Raw genomic sequence first — 19,993 nt, forward strand, 5'->3', positions numbered from 1 at the left:
GGGAATAGAGGAGGAGGATCAATACTGAAACTCTATTAGAAAACCAAGGCCCCTTTCACGCCCATGTACAGTATATGGCAGCCATATGACCGCCATAGAAGTGTATATTGCATGGTACGGCAAGTGCAACGTACGGCACTGTATCACGCCGTAGTCAGATAAAGGACGGAGCATGCTCTAACTTTTGCTGTACAGCACAGCTTCCTATGGAAAGGGGACGAGTGAGGAGCTCTCCCCCCTCCAGCCAAATGTATGCTACGCCTGGAATCCAGCAAAAGGCATAGCATCTTTGTGTGTCAAAATACCCCAATATTGTATCTGTCACACTATAGGACACACCTGACCATAGGATGAAACCACAATACATCTGCAATATGATACTAGATGAACCCTGGTGACGCATACAAAGTATACTATCCATATGTAACATGAAGGTATACATCATAAAGCATACTGTTCTTCTCCTAACTAAAATGTTTGAAATAAATTTTTTCTTTCAAAAATAAATAGTGAAGAAAATACTAATAAAACTTTGTTATAAACTTTATTCAAGTTAAATGCTTCTTGGTCCTGTTTTTTTTCTCCCTTTCTGACCTTCAGTAAGATTCCTCTCTGGAATGTCAGTGCGAAAGTCTCGGTTTACTTTTCTCCTTACAGTCACTATATTGAAACATTCCCACAGTCTGTAAGGAGTTAAGCTTTAGCCTCTCCTTGGATTAAATCCCACACAGATACACTGACCAGTACAGGGGAAAAGTGGAAATAAAAAAAATAAAAAAAAAAAAAGGACAAAAAGGCTTTTATCTCTAACAACAGATTTTGTCAAAAAAATGTATCATCTGCACTTATTTGTTTCAGAAATGTAAAAAAAATAATGGCTTCAAAAGTTAAAATAAAATTTATTGAAATGTCACTATGGGAGTGGGTGAGGGTGACGGTCGCAAGTACAAGTTCTTTGTGATTCATTCCTTTAGTTGTGGTTTCTCACCTCCGACATAAATATATCAAATATTCTTGTAGCGATTGGAAGTGGAAAACTTGTTAGAAAAATAGTCAAAAACCAGGAAGATGCATACATAGAGGTATGAAAACTCTGGGCTTGAAAGTGCACAAATAGCTCTGGCAGCTGTTCCTGTAAGGAGAAGAACATATTGTTGATGATGAATACAGGATACATGGATAATATGTGTTAGAACATGGAAATGCTTCAACAGCTTCTTCAGCTTCCCCAAAATCTGAGAATTACAGTTATTTAATAGTCATCTCACCTCCGGCATCTCAGGTAATGATATACAGACATTAAACTAGAATGAGGTGCGAATCACATACCAGACGAGTGAAGATTTTCTGCTTTGTGCTGTGTAATGGAGCTGGAACACAAGTCGTGGCCTGAATGTGACTCACCTGAATCATGCATTCAAACTGATACATGCACAGGCCCAGCTCTGCCATGCTGGGTTTAAAGAGCTCCCGAAGACGATAGTCCTGCATTAATTTCACAAACACACAGAAAGCCTCTTCTTCTGGCATCTAAAAAAGAAAGGAACAAGACAGCGAATCAATCACTGAAAGACCATTCAATAGTGGTAACAAGCACTGACCCAAAATATAGCAAGTCTATTCTGGGTTAATGACTTCCACTTAAATGGAGCAATCTCCAGTACTGTGAGTATAAGGTGGTATTATTCCAGCCAGTAATAGGCAGTCACCACAGTGTCACAATAGTCACTGTGCTGGCCCGTATGGGGAGAGAGAAGGGAAAGGCATGATGGTTATTTGTGCCACCCTTATAATGATTCTGGACAGGCCCTTTAAGGGAATCAGTTATGACCTTATTAAACTGCATATAGTGTAGCAGCCTTGGAGAGAACTATGAAGTGTGTGTATACATACATAAATATATAAAATGTACATTCCAGACTTGTAGCTGTACTTGCTAGGAGATCTCACACCAGTGTGATTAACGTTCAGCAACAGCCTTGGAATATAATTGTCCCAGTCCTGCTGCTACCAAACTCTGGTGGGTTTCCTATAAGCTAACCAAGCGAAATTTCATTCCCAATATCCCATAGACACTGCTCAGTATAGCCCAGAGAAGAAATTAGGATAGCTCAACTAACAGATTCTTTATAAGGTAGTCCAATTATTTATTTTTGTCCTTGAAGTCAAGAGCAAGTCTCCAAGAGCAAACAAACAAATGTCATGTGTACCGCTAGTTTGAGGATATCCATACACTTGAGGAATGTGGCCAAAATTCACTCAAATCTTCAGAAACAGACAATATCATTTAATGTGCATGGAGTTGTCCAAAAGGAGAACATAACAATACAAATGGGTAATCTAATGGATGAATTTTATTCAATTCTAAATCTATAAAGAGGCCATTTCAGGAATCCTAGAAAATCCACTGTAAAGCGTTGGGGGTCACAGGACATGATGCAGCCGATCAGTGCCCTCAGCAGTCTTTGTTTATGCAGAAGAAAATGACGTCAATGAACTCTGCTGTGGGTCCTGTGACCCTTATGGTCTGGCTGGGATAGACACCCACCGTAATATTGGAGCCGAAAGTTAAAAAGAGAAGAAGTATAGTATCTAAACACCATCGATTTTAGCAATGGGCAATTTTAAAGGGAATCTGTCAGAAGTTTTGACAATACAAAGCAAACTGTATGAAATTGTTACCTGGAGAGGCGAGTGGTTAGTACCCATCAACTGTGAAAAGTGAGGTTACAATCCAGTTCTGGAGTCCTGCAAGGGCTCAGGGCAGGTCTTTCAGCCTGAAGAGCTTTCTGCTCTCTGTACGGCACTGCTCCACAGCCCCTCTACTACTCTAGGAGATAAGTAAGGATTTTTTTTTTTTTTTTTTAAAGCAGTCATTCAGAGCAGAGGGAAGGGGTTGAAAGAGCCCTTGCAGGAGCTGCAGATCTGGATAAACAAATACATTTTCACAGTCCTGCTGCTACTTACTACACACAAAGTTATGGTTACACAGCTCTCAAGGATTCCCTATAAGCACCTAAGAGGCATGACCCTAAAGATACTGTTTAATAAAATGGATTTGTTGGGAAAAGAAACGCCGCCCTACCTGCATAAGAAGAAGACCCACAATAAAAGCGCTTCCCTGGCAGTACCCAACTTCTCGATCCACTAGAGAATATGCCTACAAATAAAGCATTAAAAAAAAAAAAGTTACAATACAGAAATGTTCAAAGGATAACATTTTAATCCTTTAGTATTTACAACAAAACTACAACTTTTAGACAAAGCCTTTCTAGAATCCAGACTGTCAAACTTATCTAATGATAACTTCTATTGAACGGACTGAGATGTGTAGTGATCCGCTCTATGGCAATCATATGCTGTGGATTTTCACCTTTGCCATGCGAAATCTGCACCAATATTTCTAACATTGTGAGGCTTTGCTGTGGACATCAAAATGAACATAAAAGGAATATTCAGTGGCACTTATCAGACTTATATAGCCGTCCTTATGTGCTACCACATTAACCCTTAAACACCAAAAAGGGAAAAGAAGAATTTTTTTGTAAAGGTTGATGTGTAGGTGGGCACTAATGAGGATCGGTTCCAGGTTTCTTAGTATGGTAGTTTTAATTTATACAATCCAAGGACACACAGATGCATATATATATAAAAAAAAAACTAGACCTACAGACGTCTGCAAAAGATTGTCTTATAACAAAAAAACATTATCTTAAAATAAAAAGTTCCAGCGGTCTAAAGATAAGTCATAGGGATATGTGTGGTTTTTTTTATATTATGAGGTATAAAAATAGGATAAAAAAATGAAAAAAAGAAAGTTTTTTTTAAAAAAAAGTTCATATGAAAAAAAAAAAAAAAAAAAAAGATGAGTATCCAGGAGGTATCCTCTATATATATCCTCCTGCCAGTTATAGAGGATACCTCCTGGATACTCATCTTTTTTTGACATATGAACTTTTTTTTTAAAGAACTTTTTTTTTTCATTTTTTATCCTATTTTTATACCTCATAATATTAAAAAAAAACCCACACATATCCCTATGACGTATCTTTAAACCGCTGGAACTTTTTATTTTAAGATAATGTTTTTTGTTATAAGACCATTTTTTGCAGACATCTGTAGGTCTAGTTTTTTTTATATATGTATATATATGCATCTGTGTGTCATTGGATTGTATAAATTAAAACTACCATACTAAGAAACCTGGAACCGATCCTTATTAGTGCCCACCTACACATCAACATGAACATCTCCAACACCAACCTTCATGACATTGAACAGAACCTCTTGGCCAAGACTGTCCTTCTCTTTAAAGAAGTCATGCTCTGGGTATGTTCTGGCAATGTCCCTTCTGATGAGTTTTTCACAAGGCGACGTCATCTTCAAGAGTTCGGAATACTGCTCTTTGATTGGCATATTTTGGGCGTTGCATAATAATTGCCATACGATTGCACGGAAGTGATGGGGGATGCCTTTCCTGACAAGCTCCTGCAACAAAGAAGAGCAATAAAGTGATGGGCCCTTCCAGACAAGCCCTAACCCTAGAATGGTGTGGAGGGGCACACAATGACCTTGATGGCAGATATTCTTATATCCTACTATATTACCTTAATTTGCTTCTCCTTCTTCTTGTAAACCTCATCCCACTCATTGACGATCCTACCCCAGAGCAGCCAGGCATCTTCTTCCTGATGGTGACTGAGGTTACTGGAGGCCGAAGAGCTCGATACCAGCGAGGAGCCACTATTTCTTCTCGACCCATTGACAGATCGCAGAGACTTACTGTCAATCTCTAGCAGCCTGCAAAAATTCAGATTATTGTAGCTTTTAATCCCATAATTCTTGTTTTACAGATAACAAGCCTTCTACTATACAGTGTGAATGTGAGAACATAACCAAGGATTCCAATATTAGACCACGTTCACATTAAGATTTCTAGGAATGCTTTTCTGTTATAGAAAGTGAAAAATGCAAACCCCAAAGTAAGAGGTGGGAAAGGGAATCTGTCATATGACACAAAGGGAACCAGATGACCCATATAACTACAGTGAGGTCCATTAGGTTTCTATTACAGGGGGCATAATTTTTCCAGACAAAACAGTGCAGCACATAATGCTATTTTGCCTGTGAATTTGGACAGCCGATGTTTACAAAACCAGTGATGCATATGTGACAACGCTTAAAAGGACATGTACAACTAGCTTCAAGGATTGTAAACCAAGCATACAGACATGTTGGTGTGTGCCCCCTCTGCCAGGATCTGCTCCTCTTTTAGCTTCTGATTCACATTTTTTAAGGATTTTAAAATTATGCCAATGAGCCCGAGAGGCTCTAGGCTTCATCTGTTTTAATGGAGCCTGGAGCCCCTTAGGCTCATTTGCAAAACCATTAAAAACTTTTATTCTTAAAAAAAGGGTATAAGAAGTTAAAAAAAAAGTCGATCCTGCCAGAGGGGGGCACATACCACTATTTCAGTGTGCTTGGTTTACAATCCTTAACCCTGGTGCTTGATTTTTTTTTAACTTAAAAAAATGAATAAGAAATTATAACTGAACAGTGCAGATCTAGTAAACAATATACTTTATATTAAATGAATCAATTGTCACTGCCTTTCTTCCATATTTAATAAGTTTGTGTAATCAGCCTTCTGTGCTGTACCCACTGACAGCTGAGAGTAAAACAATTAATTTATCTGATGAAGACAGAATACACTACTCACTGCAGGAGAAAGAGCAGAACATAGTGAAGCTATTGTCCTTATAGGGTTTCTACCACCAGGATGAAGGATTGTAAACCAAGAACACAGACATACTGGTGTGTGCCCCCCCCCCAGCAGGATCTACTATTCTTTTAGCTTCTTATGCCCCGCTTTTTAGTTATGCAAATGAGCCGAGGGGCTCTAGGATTCATAGGTGTTAATGAGGTAGTGAACATCTCAGGTTCATTTGCACAATTTTTAAAGCCTTCAGAGCACAAGAAGTTGAAAGAAGAGGAGATCCTGCTAGACAGGGCACACACATGAGAGTGTGCTTGGTTAACAATCTTGGTGGTAGATTCCCTTTAAAGTACAAATGTAAAGCATAAAAACTAGCTCTGCACTAAGCCAAAAATAATCAATTGGCTAATTTACAATCATTAGAAATCTGCAGCCATCAGATAACAGGCTGGAAGCTAGCAGTCTCTTATCTCTGGCTGTCGGTGTGGGTTGGTTGTCAGGTGATTCCGTAGCTAGACGGAGGAGAGGAGGGTGAGGGAACGGGTCACTCGCACATCCACTCCTGATGCCATATGCATGTGACTAATCACATGCTTCAGGTCATCCAATTACATTCCAGGAATGGGATGTAGCAGAGCTGTTTGTGTTTGCAAGTGTGGACATAGTAGAATTATGTATGTATGAACGTTTGAGGGCAAAAATAGAGACAGAGCTCAGGCTACCCATCTGTTGTAATGAACAAATCAGATCCTGCACACAAAGCACAGTGTGTATACAGTGCAACGTCTGCGGCAGATCTCTTTGTACAGGAAAGGGGTGGTCTGCAGCTTCCATAGGAGAATAATGACAAGACAAATAAAAAAAAAAAAAAAAAAATATCATTGATTGAATTAAACACACAGTCTTTTAGGGAGGGGGTTCTCTCAGAGAGGAGGTCCCTGCCCATGGCTATTGTCACATAAGTCCAGTTGAGAGGATGTTACAGATAGCCTCATATTTCTTTTAGCCCTATATCTCAGGATAGGAAGCTAGAAGGTATCAATGGAATTGTTGTCAAAAGGCTTTCTCCACTAGTGCCAAAACTATTTTTTGTCAAGTAACTTTACAGTTAGGCTTTAATAAAGTACGGTATGTTACAAAAGATTACTGTTATCGCTACCTCTATATAAAAAGTTACTTGCTTCAGTATTAAGAAGTGAAATATTGGATTACACCATAGGACACATTGTATTAGGAAGGCTACTAAATCATAGGTTTCTAAAAGCTTCCCTTCTATATTATCCCGGTGTAGTGATCAATCAGTAACTGGAATCACAGCCTGAAGCTCTTCTGGCTTCAATTACCACTATGACAACACTTCCTGCCATGTGTTTTTGTTATTTAGCCATAATCTTGAGGAATCTGTAAATGTGAATCAAGGTCTACATTAAAACTGGATCTACCAGCTCCCATAGCAACACACTAGTAAAACTAGCATAGTGTTCAGCACTTTAGAAGTTTTCCAGACATACTGTTATGGTTTCCAAACTATAGAGTTTCTAGGGTTTATTTTATACACCAGATTCATGGCCAGGTCTCTTTAGGAAGAGACAATTAAACTATCATCTCCCTCAGGTAGTGTATAAAATGTAATTTGTAGAATCCCCTATTTTATGTTAAAACTCAACAGTTTACCTATAAAAATAGGTCTCCAAAGTCATATGCAAATGAGATGAGAAGAGTCACTTTTTTCCAGAGAGGAGTCAAGTTGAGACAGTCGAGGTTGCTGTTAGTCAAGTGGTGTAAAAGCTGACAAGTGGTTCCCTATAACTACTACTATATCAGCAAACTACGATATGAACACAAAGATATAAATCCATAGAGGGGGCAAAAGTACATTCAGTTCAGTTCTTTTATTCCAAAAGTATAAAAGGAGTAACAAAAAACAAAACAAAAACAAAACAAAAAAAAAAAAAAAGTGTACAACCTTAAAAGTAAATAGGGTTTTAAATGTAGATATTCCGATTACTCTTTTAAAGGAAATCTACCTGCAAAATCCATCATAATATACCAGGGACACTAAGGGTGCGGTCACACGTCGCGTTTAACGCATGCGTTTAAAAACGCATTGGAATAGCTGAAGAGTGATTTGCCTAATTAAACACCTCTTAACACTTGTGTTTACAAAACGCATGTGTTAACCGCGATGTTAACGCATGCATTAACAATGCGTTAACAACCGCATGCGTTAACCGTGATGTTAACGCATGCGTTAATGGTTGCGTTTTGTAAACACAGGTGTTAGCAGCTGTTTAATTAGGCAAATCACTCTCCAGCTATTGCAATGCGTTTTTAAACGCATGCGTTAAACGCAACGTGTGACCGCACTCAGATGCAAGCAACTTAACTATGGTCAATTTGCTTGACTATCTGCTTATATGTGTTTTCCATGGCCTATTTCCTTCTAAAAATCTACTTTCCAAATTATGGTAATGGGACAGTGGGGCTCCTGGGGGCATTCCTAGAGCCCATCCATGCTTCACAGGCTGTTACACTGTCACAATAGCACTTTCCCTCCCACTGTGTAAGATAACATCAGAGGGAGGGGAAGTGCCAAGGGAGCAGAGTGGAGAGGGAGAGAGGATAACAGCCTGTGAAGCTGCAGCACAGAGGATCTCTGGTAATGCCCCCTAGAGCCCTTACAGCTAATAAGCATAATTTTAAAAGTTGACTTTAAAAGGAAGGAGACTGTGGATAACAAATGTAAGAAGATTACCACGGTCACTGTGCCTGGATCTATGAGTAAGTGCCCCCATGTTTATCATTTTTGTATTTGAGGCTAGATTTTTTTTTTTAATGCACAGATTTTGGAATTTCTTTCAAGGGAATCTGAATATCAAATTTACATGTGAGATTTCTGCTACAGATTCAGAGCAAAATCCACAATGAATTCTCATTTAGTACATGCAGATTCGTCACAGATTTTAGCCTGGATCTACCCGTATCCCTAATGATTATAATGGAAAAATATAACATCTGATTAAAAAAAATAAAATTATAAAAAAAAATAATAAAAAATATCTATCTACTTATTTCATCATACTACAGTCTAGTATAGTTGGTTTATTAGCTTCAAAATGTAATATTCAACATATTCCAAAGATTAATGAACACAATACTCAGCCTGGAATAAGACTAGTTGTACTAATAAACTGTGTAACTGGAAACTCACGCAGACATAAAAATAAAATATCCTTTCAGTTTGGATAACATGGACTCCTGATCAGAGAGGCGAGATTTTTTTTTATGAGTAATTTAGTCTGTATGGCACAACAGTGATTCCACTTATGTCATTTCCAGGGATCTGGACAGTGACGCTCGGATGCCTCACAATCACAGCTGTAAATCGCTGCTGCCAAAGGTTTAGTGGGGCCCCAGGATAGAAATCACTCCGGTTACACAGTCATGAAGTTGTAGATGATATGATGCCACACCTAAAACATTCAGAGTAATAATCCTACAGTGACTGCATTTCTTTAGGCCAATTTCACACACTGGGGGTCACTTACTAAGGGCCCGATTCTAGACGGGTTAACCGAATATTTCCGATTTGCGCCGATTTTCCCTGCATTGCCCCAGGATTTCGGCGCTCACGATCGGATTGTGGCGCATCGGCATGCATGCGACGGAAATGGGGGGGCGTGGCCGTACGAAAACCCGACGGATACGGAAAAACCGCCACATTAAAAAAAGGAAAAAAAAAAAAAGTGTCGCTGGACTCGCACTTAGCTGAACTCGGCCCGGCTTGGTGAAGATCAGTGCATTCCGATGAACTTCAGCGCAGCAGCGACACCTGGTGGACGTTGGAGGAACTACCTTAGTGAATCGCCGGAAGACCTGAATCCACTGCGACCTATCGCGAATGGACTGGGTAAGTAAATCTGCCCCACTGCGTTTGAATTGCATTTAAAAATGCAATTCAAAAAAATCATGGAGCAGCTGGTCTCAATTGCAGACGTGTTTAGACCTAGATGCTCGCAACTGAGAACAAACTACAACCAGCAAAACATGTGTTGTTAGTACCTGATAGCAGGCGTTTAAAGAGGACCCGTCACCCTGAGCGGTGTAACACTGCTAGCGCTATCGGAAACCTCTGATAACTCTATCAAACACTGCTGCGCTGTACACTGTAGACGCAGAAGCACTTTGAGGGGGCGGTCAGAGGCGCTTCCTCTTCCCTGGACCGCCCTGCTCACTCCATAGGTGACTGCCGTGCGTCATACGTCCCCTAATCCCGCCCTTTTAGGAATACGCCGGACCGCTTTGAGAGCGGTCTGGCGTTTCTAGTGTACAGTGCAGCGGTGTTTGTTAGCGTTATTAGAGGTTTCCGATCACGCTAGCATTGTAACACTGCTGCTTTGTTTTATTCCCCCCCACTACATTTCATTTGTAATTCTTAACGTGTGCAGCATGTGAACTGTGGCTTTATCTGCAGGTGTATGGGGCTGCATGCATACTTTCTTGCTGCTGCATTCGCTTCTTACACCATCATCCTCAATGGCGTGTTATTTAGCCCGAAGCTGCGGTCACACATTGCGTTTTGTTAGAGTTTTCAAATGCTTTACAACAGCTGAGGAGAGGTCGTATTCCCTAATGTAATTCAGAAAACAATCTTTCTCCCGGCTACGGAACGGTACAGTGCCGCACTTGTGAGCTCTCTGCTGTCCCTGCGGTGAGCAGCGCCTGAGGCAGGCTATTCCACATAATGAAAGTTCCCATAGTATAAAAGCCCCGTCACCTCTGGTGATTAAACCTCGTTTTCTCCAGACCACCATATTTTTTGTATGGACCATTCATATATTTGTATAAATGAATCATGACACCTCGTAGTCATCTCTTTTCCAGACTAAATAAATCTAGTTGTTTTAATCTTTCCTCATAACCGAGACCCTCCATTCATTTTTGTGGCTCTTCGTTGAACCTTCTCCAGCTCCAGGGCTTCCTTTTTATGGACCGGAGCCCAGAACTGGAACGCATATTCCAGGTGAGGCCGAACCAATGCCTTACAGTGATAATACTGAGGTAATATTACATCCCTATCCCGAGAGCCCATACCACTTTTAATACATGACAAGATCTTGCTGGCTTTAGAGGCAGCTGCTTGACATTGCATGCTGTTATTTAATTTATGATCTACTAGTACCCCTAAGTTCTTCTCAACAAGGGACTATGCTAGATTTACTCCCCCAAGGACATATGTTGCCTGTGGATTATTAGTCCCCAGGTGCATAACCTTACATTTATCCACATTGAACCTCATTTGCCAAGTGGATGACCAAACATTCAGTTTGTCCAAGTCACCCTGCAGCCTATGAACATCCTCCATAGACTGTATTACACTACACAGCTTGGTATCATCTGCAAAAATAGACACAGTGCTATTAATTCCTACCTCTATATCATTAATACATATATTAAATAGTAGTGGGTCAAGCACAGAACCCTGGGGTCCACCACTGATAACTGGTGACCATTCCGAGTAGGAATCATTGACCACAACTCTCTGGATACAATTCTTCAGCCAGTTTTCAATCTAATTGCAAATTATTCCTGCCTAACCAATAGACCTTATTTTACCCCTCAGGCGTCTATGAGGGACAGTGTCAAACGCCTTTGCAAAGTCCAAGAACACAATATCCACAGCAGCTCCTCCATCCAGGCATCTGCTCACCTCTTCATAGAAGCAGATCAGGTTAGTCTGACAACTTATATCCTTCGAAAACCCATGCTGGCTGTCACTTATTATACTATTTTATGTCACATAACGTACTCCAGTATATAGTCTTTAAGACTAACCCTTCCAATATTTTCCCCACAATGGAAGTTAAGCTTACAGGCCTGTAATTGCCTGTTCTAGAGCCTTTTTATATATTGGCACCAAATTTTCTTTGCGTCAGTCACTTCTGGTGTCAGGCACCACTAAAAGATCCACTGGGCTGTTACCTTGAACCAGGGCACAACAAGGCAAGTTAAGTTCCCTGGAAATCAGAAGTGTATGAGAGAATGAATTAGGGCACTCAGCCCTAAACCCCTGATGACGCCGTGAACGGCGAAACATATCGGGTGGGCTAGGTTGAGCAAGTGTGTGTGTGTTTTTTAATAGCAACAGGCCAACTATAGGGAAATGTAGCTAGCTATAAGTTTACATAGGGAAATGCAAAATAGCAGCCAGGTAGAAATCCTGACATTAAGGACATAACTTACTGTGAATAGCTAGGAGGCCGTTATCAACAAACCCTCATTATCTAGTTCAGTTACTGATAATCCTTAGGGAGAACTGATCAACTCCCCCTGGAACATTTATAACGTTCTGATTGTTGAATTCATAAGCCCCGTAGCTCCAGCATCCTCCCGTATGCTTGCCTGTTTGCACACCTGTTTGTCTTCCTTTGGTTCTTATAAATTAAAATAAATATTAAAATAATAAAGGTTACATTTTAACTTTAGCCCTGGTGGACCACTGGAACTGCCGGTCAGGTGCAGGTCCGGAACGGAAGGAATCGGCCTGACGTGGGACCCAAAGAGCGTTAATGTGTGTTCTTTTTGCTTACTTTGGTTCCAGCTCTTTGCATGGAAAACCCCTTCAACATTCCCAATTGTTTTGTTCTAGGTGGAGATAAAGCGACAACAACAGTTTGTCCATTTGTTTGGGATGGGAACGTGGGAATAGAGGCAAGTTTAAAGTCAACTATTGCCCAACTAGTGTTACATATACAAGAGCTTATAGCTAAGGTGACCTAAATGCAGGATTATCATATCCCTCTATAATGTAAACCACTTTGCTAAAAAAGAAAAAACGAGATCTGTTAAAAGTTATTCTCTGTCATGTTTGCAGAGCTATCTAGTAACACAAAGAGAATACAGACAAGTCATAGTGTTTGCAGCTGCAGTGTCCTTGAACATTGATGTTTACAAAAAAAAAAAAAAAAAAAAAAAAGCTCCAAGCTCTGCCAAAGTTTCGCTTATTTTAACAAGATTTCATCCTTCTATTATATAGATACATTACCGAAAAAGTCTACTAACACAAAAGGACAGTATGTGAAAGGTCTCCACAATACTTACAACTTTGCAAGTTTCAAATTCGCTCAATAGTAGACCTAGGCTGGGTTCACATCACGTTTTTTTGCCATATGTTGTACAGAGGCTTCAGGAGGATTCTGACACGTCCTTATAGTATGGCACAGATGTGGGACCCCTCCTCCTCAATGAGGGAGCGAGCAGTGTATATCAGCAGCAGTCAGAGAGTGGTTGTTGCCGATATACGGGGGCGTTTCCCCAATGGGGATGCTCAGCACGGCTCCGGGGACAGATGCTATACACTGCATCCGCTCTTCATAGGCTTCTATCGCTTCCGCTGAGCGCATATGTCGCTCAGCAGGAGGGAGGAGGATGAATAGACGTAACTTGCTACACATTTCTATCCTGCCTTTTTCGCCGGACATTATGTAGGATGTGTGGATAGGCAACGGGGCATTCCTGCAGTGGAATACAGTATCAGTAAAGTGCACGAGAATTAGGACAAAAATTTCCTACCACTGCAGATTTTTGCTTGGCAGCACATGTCAGTGTTATGTCCCTTGTTACTTCAGATGTCGGTGGAGGAAATGCAAAGACTGAGCTCCAGTTCTGCGGCCCAGGAAAATCGTATTATTACATGCATCAGAAGCCGGAGAGATGTAGCTTCTATACACATGTATGAATTAGCTGAGCGTTTATGTCTCTGCAATGGGATAGGGAAGGAACCTGCTGCCGGACACTCTGGTGGTTTATCTCCATTAAAAATAAAAGGATCAGGATTTAAATAATAAAATATATATATATATATATATATATATATATATATATATATATATATATATATATATATATATATATATATATATATATATATATATATCTCAAAAATACAACACGCTCAGTCCTTATTTTCCCGCATTTCTAGGGAATGATCAGATGGCTGTCGGGAGGAGAGTGAGGAGGCCTCTTTACATGTCAGGGTAAAAGAAAGATCCGACATGTTGAACTTCAGCAGATAATCGTATTCTAACAAAAGAGAGGATGTCGTCACTGCGGTTTGTACAGACTCTTAGTTGATAACTAATGTACTTTAAAGGACATCTACCACCAGGATGAAGGATTGTAAACCAAGCACACGGACATACTGGTGTGCCACCTGTGGCATGATCTACTCTTCTTTTAGTTTCTTATGTCCTGTTTTTTTAAACAAATTAAGGCTTTCAAAATTACCCAAGTAAGCCTGAGGGGCTCCGGCTTTCATAAGTGTTTATGGAGCCTCAGACTCATTTGCATAATTGTAAAAGCCTTTTTTTTGGTACAACCAGGGCATAAGAAGCTTGAAGAAGATCAGATCCTGGAAGAGAGGGTACACACCTGTATGTCGGTGTGCCTGGTTTACAATTCTTCATTCTGGTGGTAGACGTCCTTTTAGACAATTGTGCATATGTGTGGATAAAGGGGAAGAACATCGTCACCCATATAAGTTTCCCGTCAACAGCTATGAAAGCTATAGGTGAATGTTTAGGCCATCACATTTACACAATGAAAATGTAACACATAAAACTGTACAAGTAAAACATTAAAATCAAGCATTGTGCGGCTACCATTAAAAATGAAAAAAATAATAATTCAATTACTACATTTTTACTATAACATGATTTTGCCATTAGGGTGACAGTGTAGTTACCTGAGCAGGTTGAGTACGGACATACCCGGGCAGTTGCTTGGTTGGAAATACAAGTAGCAGTCACTGTCCGGCTACACTTTATGCTCAGATTTTGCACAATGATTTACCTTCACAGTGTGATGTAGTAGGACAAGCCGGCGTCTGTACACAGAGGGACAAGTAACCTTTGTCCTCGAGTGTCAAACAAGATTTGATAGCATGGACAACATTGCCCCAGCTCTAATAATAAAGGGAAAGTTTGGTACCAAATGCAGACAAGGAAGCGCGTTACACACGTTTATACAGACGTCTTGCGCAGGCCATACAACCCAAGACACAACTAGAAACTAAGAAATCACAGACACTAAGCAATGGAAAATGTTAGAACATCAGAGGCACAAAGGAAACAAATCAAAGACGACTTTGATGCCAAAACACGGGGCAGAATTAAAAATAGATGAGTAAGTACAAGGCGAAACCTCCGCACGATGCGCTCATTCTGTCAACGCGTCATTCGAATTTTTTAACAGGTTCACAGATGCCCTCGCTGCTCGATTTAATACCTCAGGAAAGAACATGAGAGCGGCAGTCGCAGATAGCCTTCTTATTACTCCGCTAATGCCCGGGGGCAGAGGTATTGCCCCTGAGGCATCAGCAATCACATAAAAACCATCATGTCCGGTCTACTATGAAAAGAGCAAGATTGATCAATAACTGCATGTGAATTTTTCATTTTGTTCTGATATTACTTAACAGTCTTAAAAGGGACCCCCCTCAGAAGGTTAAACCTCTGCTCATATTAAGCTGCGGGATGTTAATGAACTTAAAGGAAATCTACCACCAGGATGAAGGATTGCAAACCAAGAACATTAGCATGCAGGTGTGTGCCCCCTTTGCCAAGATCTGCTCTTCTTCTTCTTCTTAAGCCTTAGTTTTTACAAGTAAGGCATATAAAAATATGCAAATGTGCCTGCGGGGCTCCTGTTTCATACATGTCAATGGAGCCTGGAGCCCCTCACACTCATTTGCATAATTTTAAAAACTTTTTTTTGTAAAAATTTGAAGCTAGAGGAAGAGCAGCTCCTGCCAGAGGGGGAACACATCATTATGTCAGTGTCCTTGGTTTACAATCCTTCATCCTAGTGGTAGATTTCCTTTAAGTCATTGTTATCTGATGGGATAAAGCCATATACTATACTACATGCCAACCTATGGTGGCGTATTATAGCCCAATGACTGCCCATAGAGTCATGTCAAGCAGCCGAAATTGAATGAACCATGATTTAACCTGGATTTACAGATCCCAGAGAGGTGAGAAGAGTACAATAAACACAGCGTGTTACTCTGGACTCACAAAGAGGTTGTACAACTTGTTTTTTGTATGGAGTCGAAGACCCTGGATCGGGCTTCATTTCCAGGGGAATCAGAGCAGAATGTCTGTGCCCCCTCCACCAACAATGAATGGGAGATACATTAAATGGTGTCCCATTGAGACCGTCTGTTCCCATATAAAGAATGGCTGGGCAATAATATTAACTCTTAGACTTCTTGTGTCCCTCCATCCTCATAGATTGTCAGCTCTTGCGAGCAGCTCCCTCACTCCTACTGTCCCATAAGACTGTACTCTGTAATGTCTTTTATCTTATTTGTATAGTGCTACAAAGTATCCAACTAACTTCTGTTGTCAAAACTCGCAGTTTAGGAGTCTAAGGGGCCTACAAAAAAAAAAAAAATTCTACAATTTTGTAAATTCCTATAGAAAAGTTCTATTTGTACTTCTAAGGGCAGTGTGCTGGGACAGTCTGCCGCCCAAATAACACATCCCTTTATTCCTTGGGTAAATACGATAGGAAAGAAGGAAAAAATTTCTCACCAAAAACCCTTTCCACTGAAACAAATCTAAATGGGACACTTGAATCATTCTAAATATTGATCCCTAACATTCCACCGAACAAAACTTTTTTGGGGGAAACAAGTTAATATTTTATTATTTGGAAATTGGCTTCATTGCAGTCAGTTTGACAATTGCTTATCTAGGTTCAGGCAGTACAATGTCCTGTTGTATCATCACAATTGCTTGGCCGACTACTGATAATAAACTGTTGACTTTCATTTTCACTGTCCAACCTCTAGAGGTTCATAGGTTCTCTGTTATGTGAGTTTTTATTATGTGACTGAAGTGAAGCCTAGTGGCAAGAAGGAGTACTGCAATATTATCCAAATCATTTCTAAATATACAATTCTAGTTATGCTCTGTGCAGAGGGAGGAAGTAATCTGTGACATCATCTATTGTCAGTAGTGATGGGTCATTGTTATCTATATAGAGGTCATTGTACAGGGAGGGGGAGGGGATAAGCTGTGACATCATCTATTGTCAGTAGTGATGTAATGATGGGTCAGTGTTATCTATATAGAGGTCATTGTACAGGGAGGGGGAGGAGATAAGCTGTGACATCATCTATTGTCAGTAGTGATGTAATGATGGGTCAGTATTATCTATATAGAGGTCATTGTACATGGAGGGGAAGGAGATAAGCTGTGACATCATCTATTGTCAGTAGTGATGTAATGATGGGTCAGTATTATCTATATAGAGGTCATTGTACATGGAGGGGAAGGAGATAAGCTGACGTATTGATGGTAGCAAAGAAAATTAGGCTTAGGAAAACAAAATTTACAGCTCCTTAAATATAATTTATTCTCAACATAAAAACTTATGAGGAACTGAAACATGACAGATTACAAAAACTATGATGAACCCAAATAAGGAAACAAAAATGTGACAGCACAAGAGGCAGCAGACCCTTTACTCACCGGTTCTGTTCTTCTAGCTTTGCCAACAACTCTACTTCGTCTGGACTCAGCTGCACCGGAGAAGACGGGGAAAGTGCTGGTGTGGACAGGGTGGTGGACGGAGACGAAGTGTGTAATGAAGTTGATGGACTCGCCACCTGACTTGCCATTTGACTGACAGTGTGCGACACCGTGTTCTTCACCCATGAGAGAGTAGAACTCAATTTTTCTGCAACCTTGTCTGTCGCCACCTGAAACAGAGAATAAAAGGTTTTAACAGATGTCATAAGAGTTTTACTTCCCGATTCACATTTATACCTCAAAGATTAACAATTTACCTGAGTCCCAAATCAATTTTGTAATCGATTCCATATTATTTATTTTACATCATAATTACTTTCTCTATGAGGAAGAATTTTATAGACAAAAATGGGGAACAGCCATGGGGACCAAGTTCGCACCGAGCTACGCCAATTTATATGTAGGGCGATGGGAGGAAGAAAATATCTACCCTACTGGCGGGCTCGGTGCGAACTTGGTCCTATGGCGTAGATTTATAGATGATGTCATCTTTATTTGGGCTGGAGGGGAAGAATCCCTAAAAAGATTCTTAAGGGATGTAAATATAAATACCTTCTTTTTGGAGTTCACCTCAACCTACAGCCAGGAAGAAATACACTTTCTGGATCTAACAATTTATATTGATAAAGGAAGAATTAAAACCAAAACGTACAATAAACCAACTGATAGCAATAGCCTGATCCTTAGAAATAGCTGCCATTTGCCCATATGGCTAGATAACATCCCCAAGAGTCAATTTCTACGTCATCGGAGAAATTGTACTGAATTGGATGATTTCCTGAAAGAAGCGGACCATCTAGAGAATAAATTTATTCAAAAAGGATATGAGCTAGATCCTATTAGGTCAGTAAGAACTGAAATAGCTAACATTCCTAGAGACACATTGTTAGCCACTGGGCGAGACAGAAAAGGGGTACAATTGGACCCAGAGGATATATTAGTGACATGTGATGTTGAGTCACTATATACCTCAATTAAACATAGTGACGGGGTGGAGGCAGTCTCATATTTTCTGCAAATGACGGATTACACATGTCAGGAACAGACATTTATCGTTACACTCCTTGAATTTATCCTTGGTCACAATTTTTTCACTTTTAACGGCTCCTTCTTCCTGCAGCTCCAGGGCACTGCTATGGGGGCGGCTTGTGCCCCCTCATATGCAAACCTGTTCCTGGGGCTGTGGGAGAGGGAGCTTTTCTTGTCAGATGACTCATCGATGTGCCGGATCCCATTATGGGTCCGGTACATCGATGATATACTATTCATCTGGCGGGGGACCCAACAAGATCTTCAATCATTGATTGAAAGACTAAACCATAATACCCGTAATGTCAAACTAACTTATGAATGTGACCAAAATATGGTTAACTTCCTGGATGTAACGGTTATTCGAGATTCACAGGGCTTCCTGCACACCAACACCTATCGGAAAAAAACTTCAACTAATACCTATCTCCATTACTCTTCAGCCCATCCAAAACGAGTTCGAGATGCTGTCCCGATTGGACAATTTCTGAGGATCAAACGGATATGCTCAACAGAGGCTCGTTTTGAAGAACAAGCGTCCGACCTCCGTCAACGGTTCTTGGATCGTGGTTACAGCAAACGGGTGATCAAAAAAGCATATAGACGGGCTAAATATACCGAACGCTCTTCCTTATTATATCCATCTACTCCTTCGTCGAGGAACTCCGGTGCTGCACAACCTTTACGTCTGGCAACCCCCTTTCATAGCCAATGGGACGAAATGATGAACATCCTGAAAAAATATTGGCCAATACTTCTATCTGACCCGATCCTTCAACAAATACTTACCACCTATCCGGCGATGGCCCCAAAAAAAGCTTCCAACCTTCGGGACATACTAGTTAGAAGCTACCTTCCACCAGTGAAGATCCAACCATTAATATTTGAGGCCCCCAAGCCAAAATGTGGAAGTAAACCATGTGGCCGATGTATCTCCTGTCCGAACATGGACCATGCAACTTCGTTCTCTGACTTGAGAGGTGGTCAAGAATATAAAATTAACAGCGCAATTTCTTGTGATACAAAAGGCGTAATATATTTCGCCCAATGCCCCTGCCCAAAGATATACATCGGGATGACAACTCGAGAATTACGAGTACGAGTCCGGGAACATGTCAACGATATTCGGAAAGCCGCATCAATTGAATTACCGCAACATGAAAAATTAAAACCAATACCTCGGCATTTCAAGCAACATCATGCCTGCAACCCGAAATTATTGAGAATTCGGGGCATTGACCACGTGAATCTTGACATGAGGGGAGGTGCAATAAAGAAAAAACTACTTCAAACAGAATCTAAGTGGATTTGGTCTCTGAATACTGTACACCCCTTGGGCCTCAATGAAAATTTTGGCTTTTCAGCCTTTCTATAATTCGACACTACTTTTTTGATATTTAATATGTGACCATTGCCTGCCAAGCCTAAGATTATTCTATGTTTTGTGTTTTTAAAATATACTTTTTAATGATCCTAATATTAGTGTTTGCACACCTCCAGGTATTACTTTACCCATAATACCACTGACCAGTGAGCCAGGCCTCTCTAGATATTTTCTTTGCGGGATACATCACAGGCTGTATTGCTCTTACATCATAATTGTGATTCTTCTTCCAAAAAAATCTTTTGTGCAACAAGCACAGCGATCTTT

The 19,993-nt window shown here is 40.4% G+C and overlaps 1 protein-coding gene across 5 annotated transcripts in view; it reads right to left on the reverse strand.

Moving 5' to 3' along the window:
• The window catches only part of EVI5 (ecotropic viral integration site 5), a 92,743-nt gene that overhangs the window by 47,719 nt on the left and 25,031 nt on the right, over positions 1-19,993 (reverse strand). For 4 of the 5 annotated variants that reach the window (XM_072127879.1, XM_072127878.1, XM_072127881.1 and 1 more), the window contains 6 exons: positions 17,254-17,483; positions 4,608-4,800; positions 4,264-4,488; positions 3,086-3,160; positions 1,405-1,530; positions 989-1,132 (listed from right to left, as the gene is read on the reverse strand). In XM_072127879.1, the coding sequence (XP_071983980.1) occupies positions 989-1,132; positions 1,405-1,530; positions 3,086-3,160; positions 4,264-4,488; positions 4,608-4,800; positions 17,254-17,402 (912 nt within the window). In that variant the 5' untranslated portion in view covers positions 17,403-17,483. Of the gene's footprint in view, positions 1-988; positions 1,133-1,404; positions 1,531-3,085; positions 3,161-4,263; positions 4,489-4,607; positions 4,801-14,459; positions 14,591-17,253; positions 17,484-19,993 lie in introns of those variants that run through there. The other variant, XM_072127880.1, reaches the window with a different exon arrangement.

Source organism: Engystomops pustulosus, chromosome 10 (assembly GCF_040894005.1).
Source record: "Engystomops pustulosus chromosome 10, aEngPut4.maternal, whole genome shotgun sequence".
NCBI classification, from domain to species: Eukaryota; Metazoa; Chordata; class Amphibia; order Anura; family Leptodactylidae; genus Engystomops; species Engystomops pustulosus.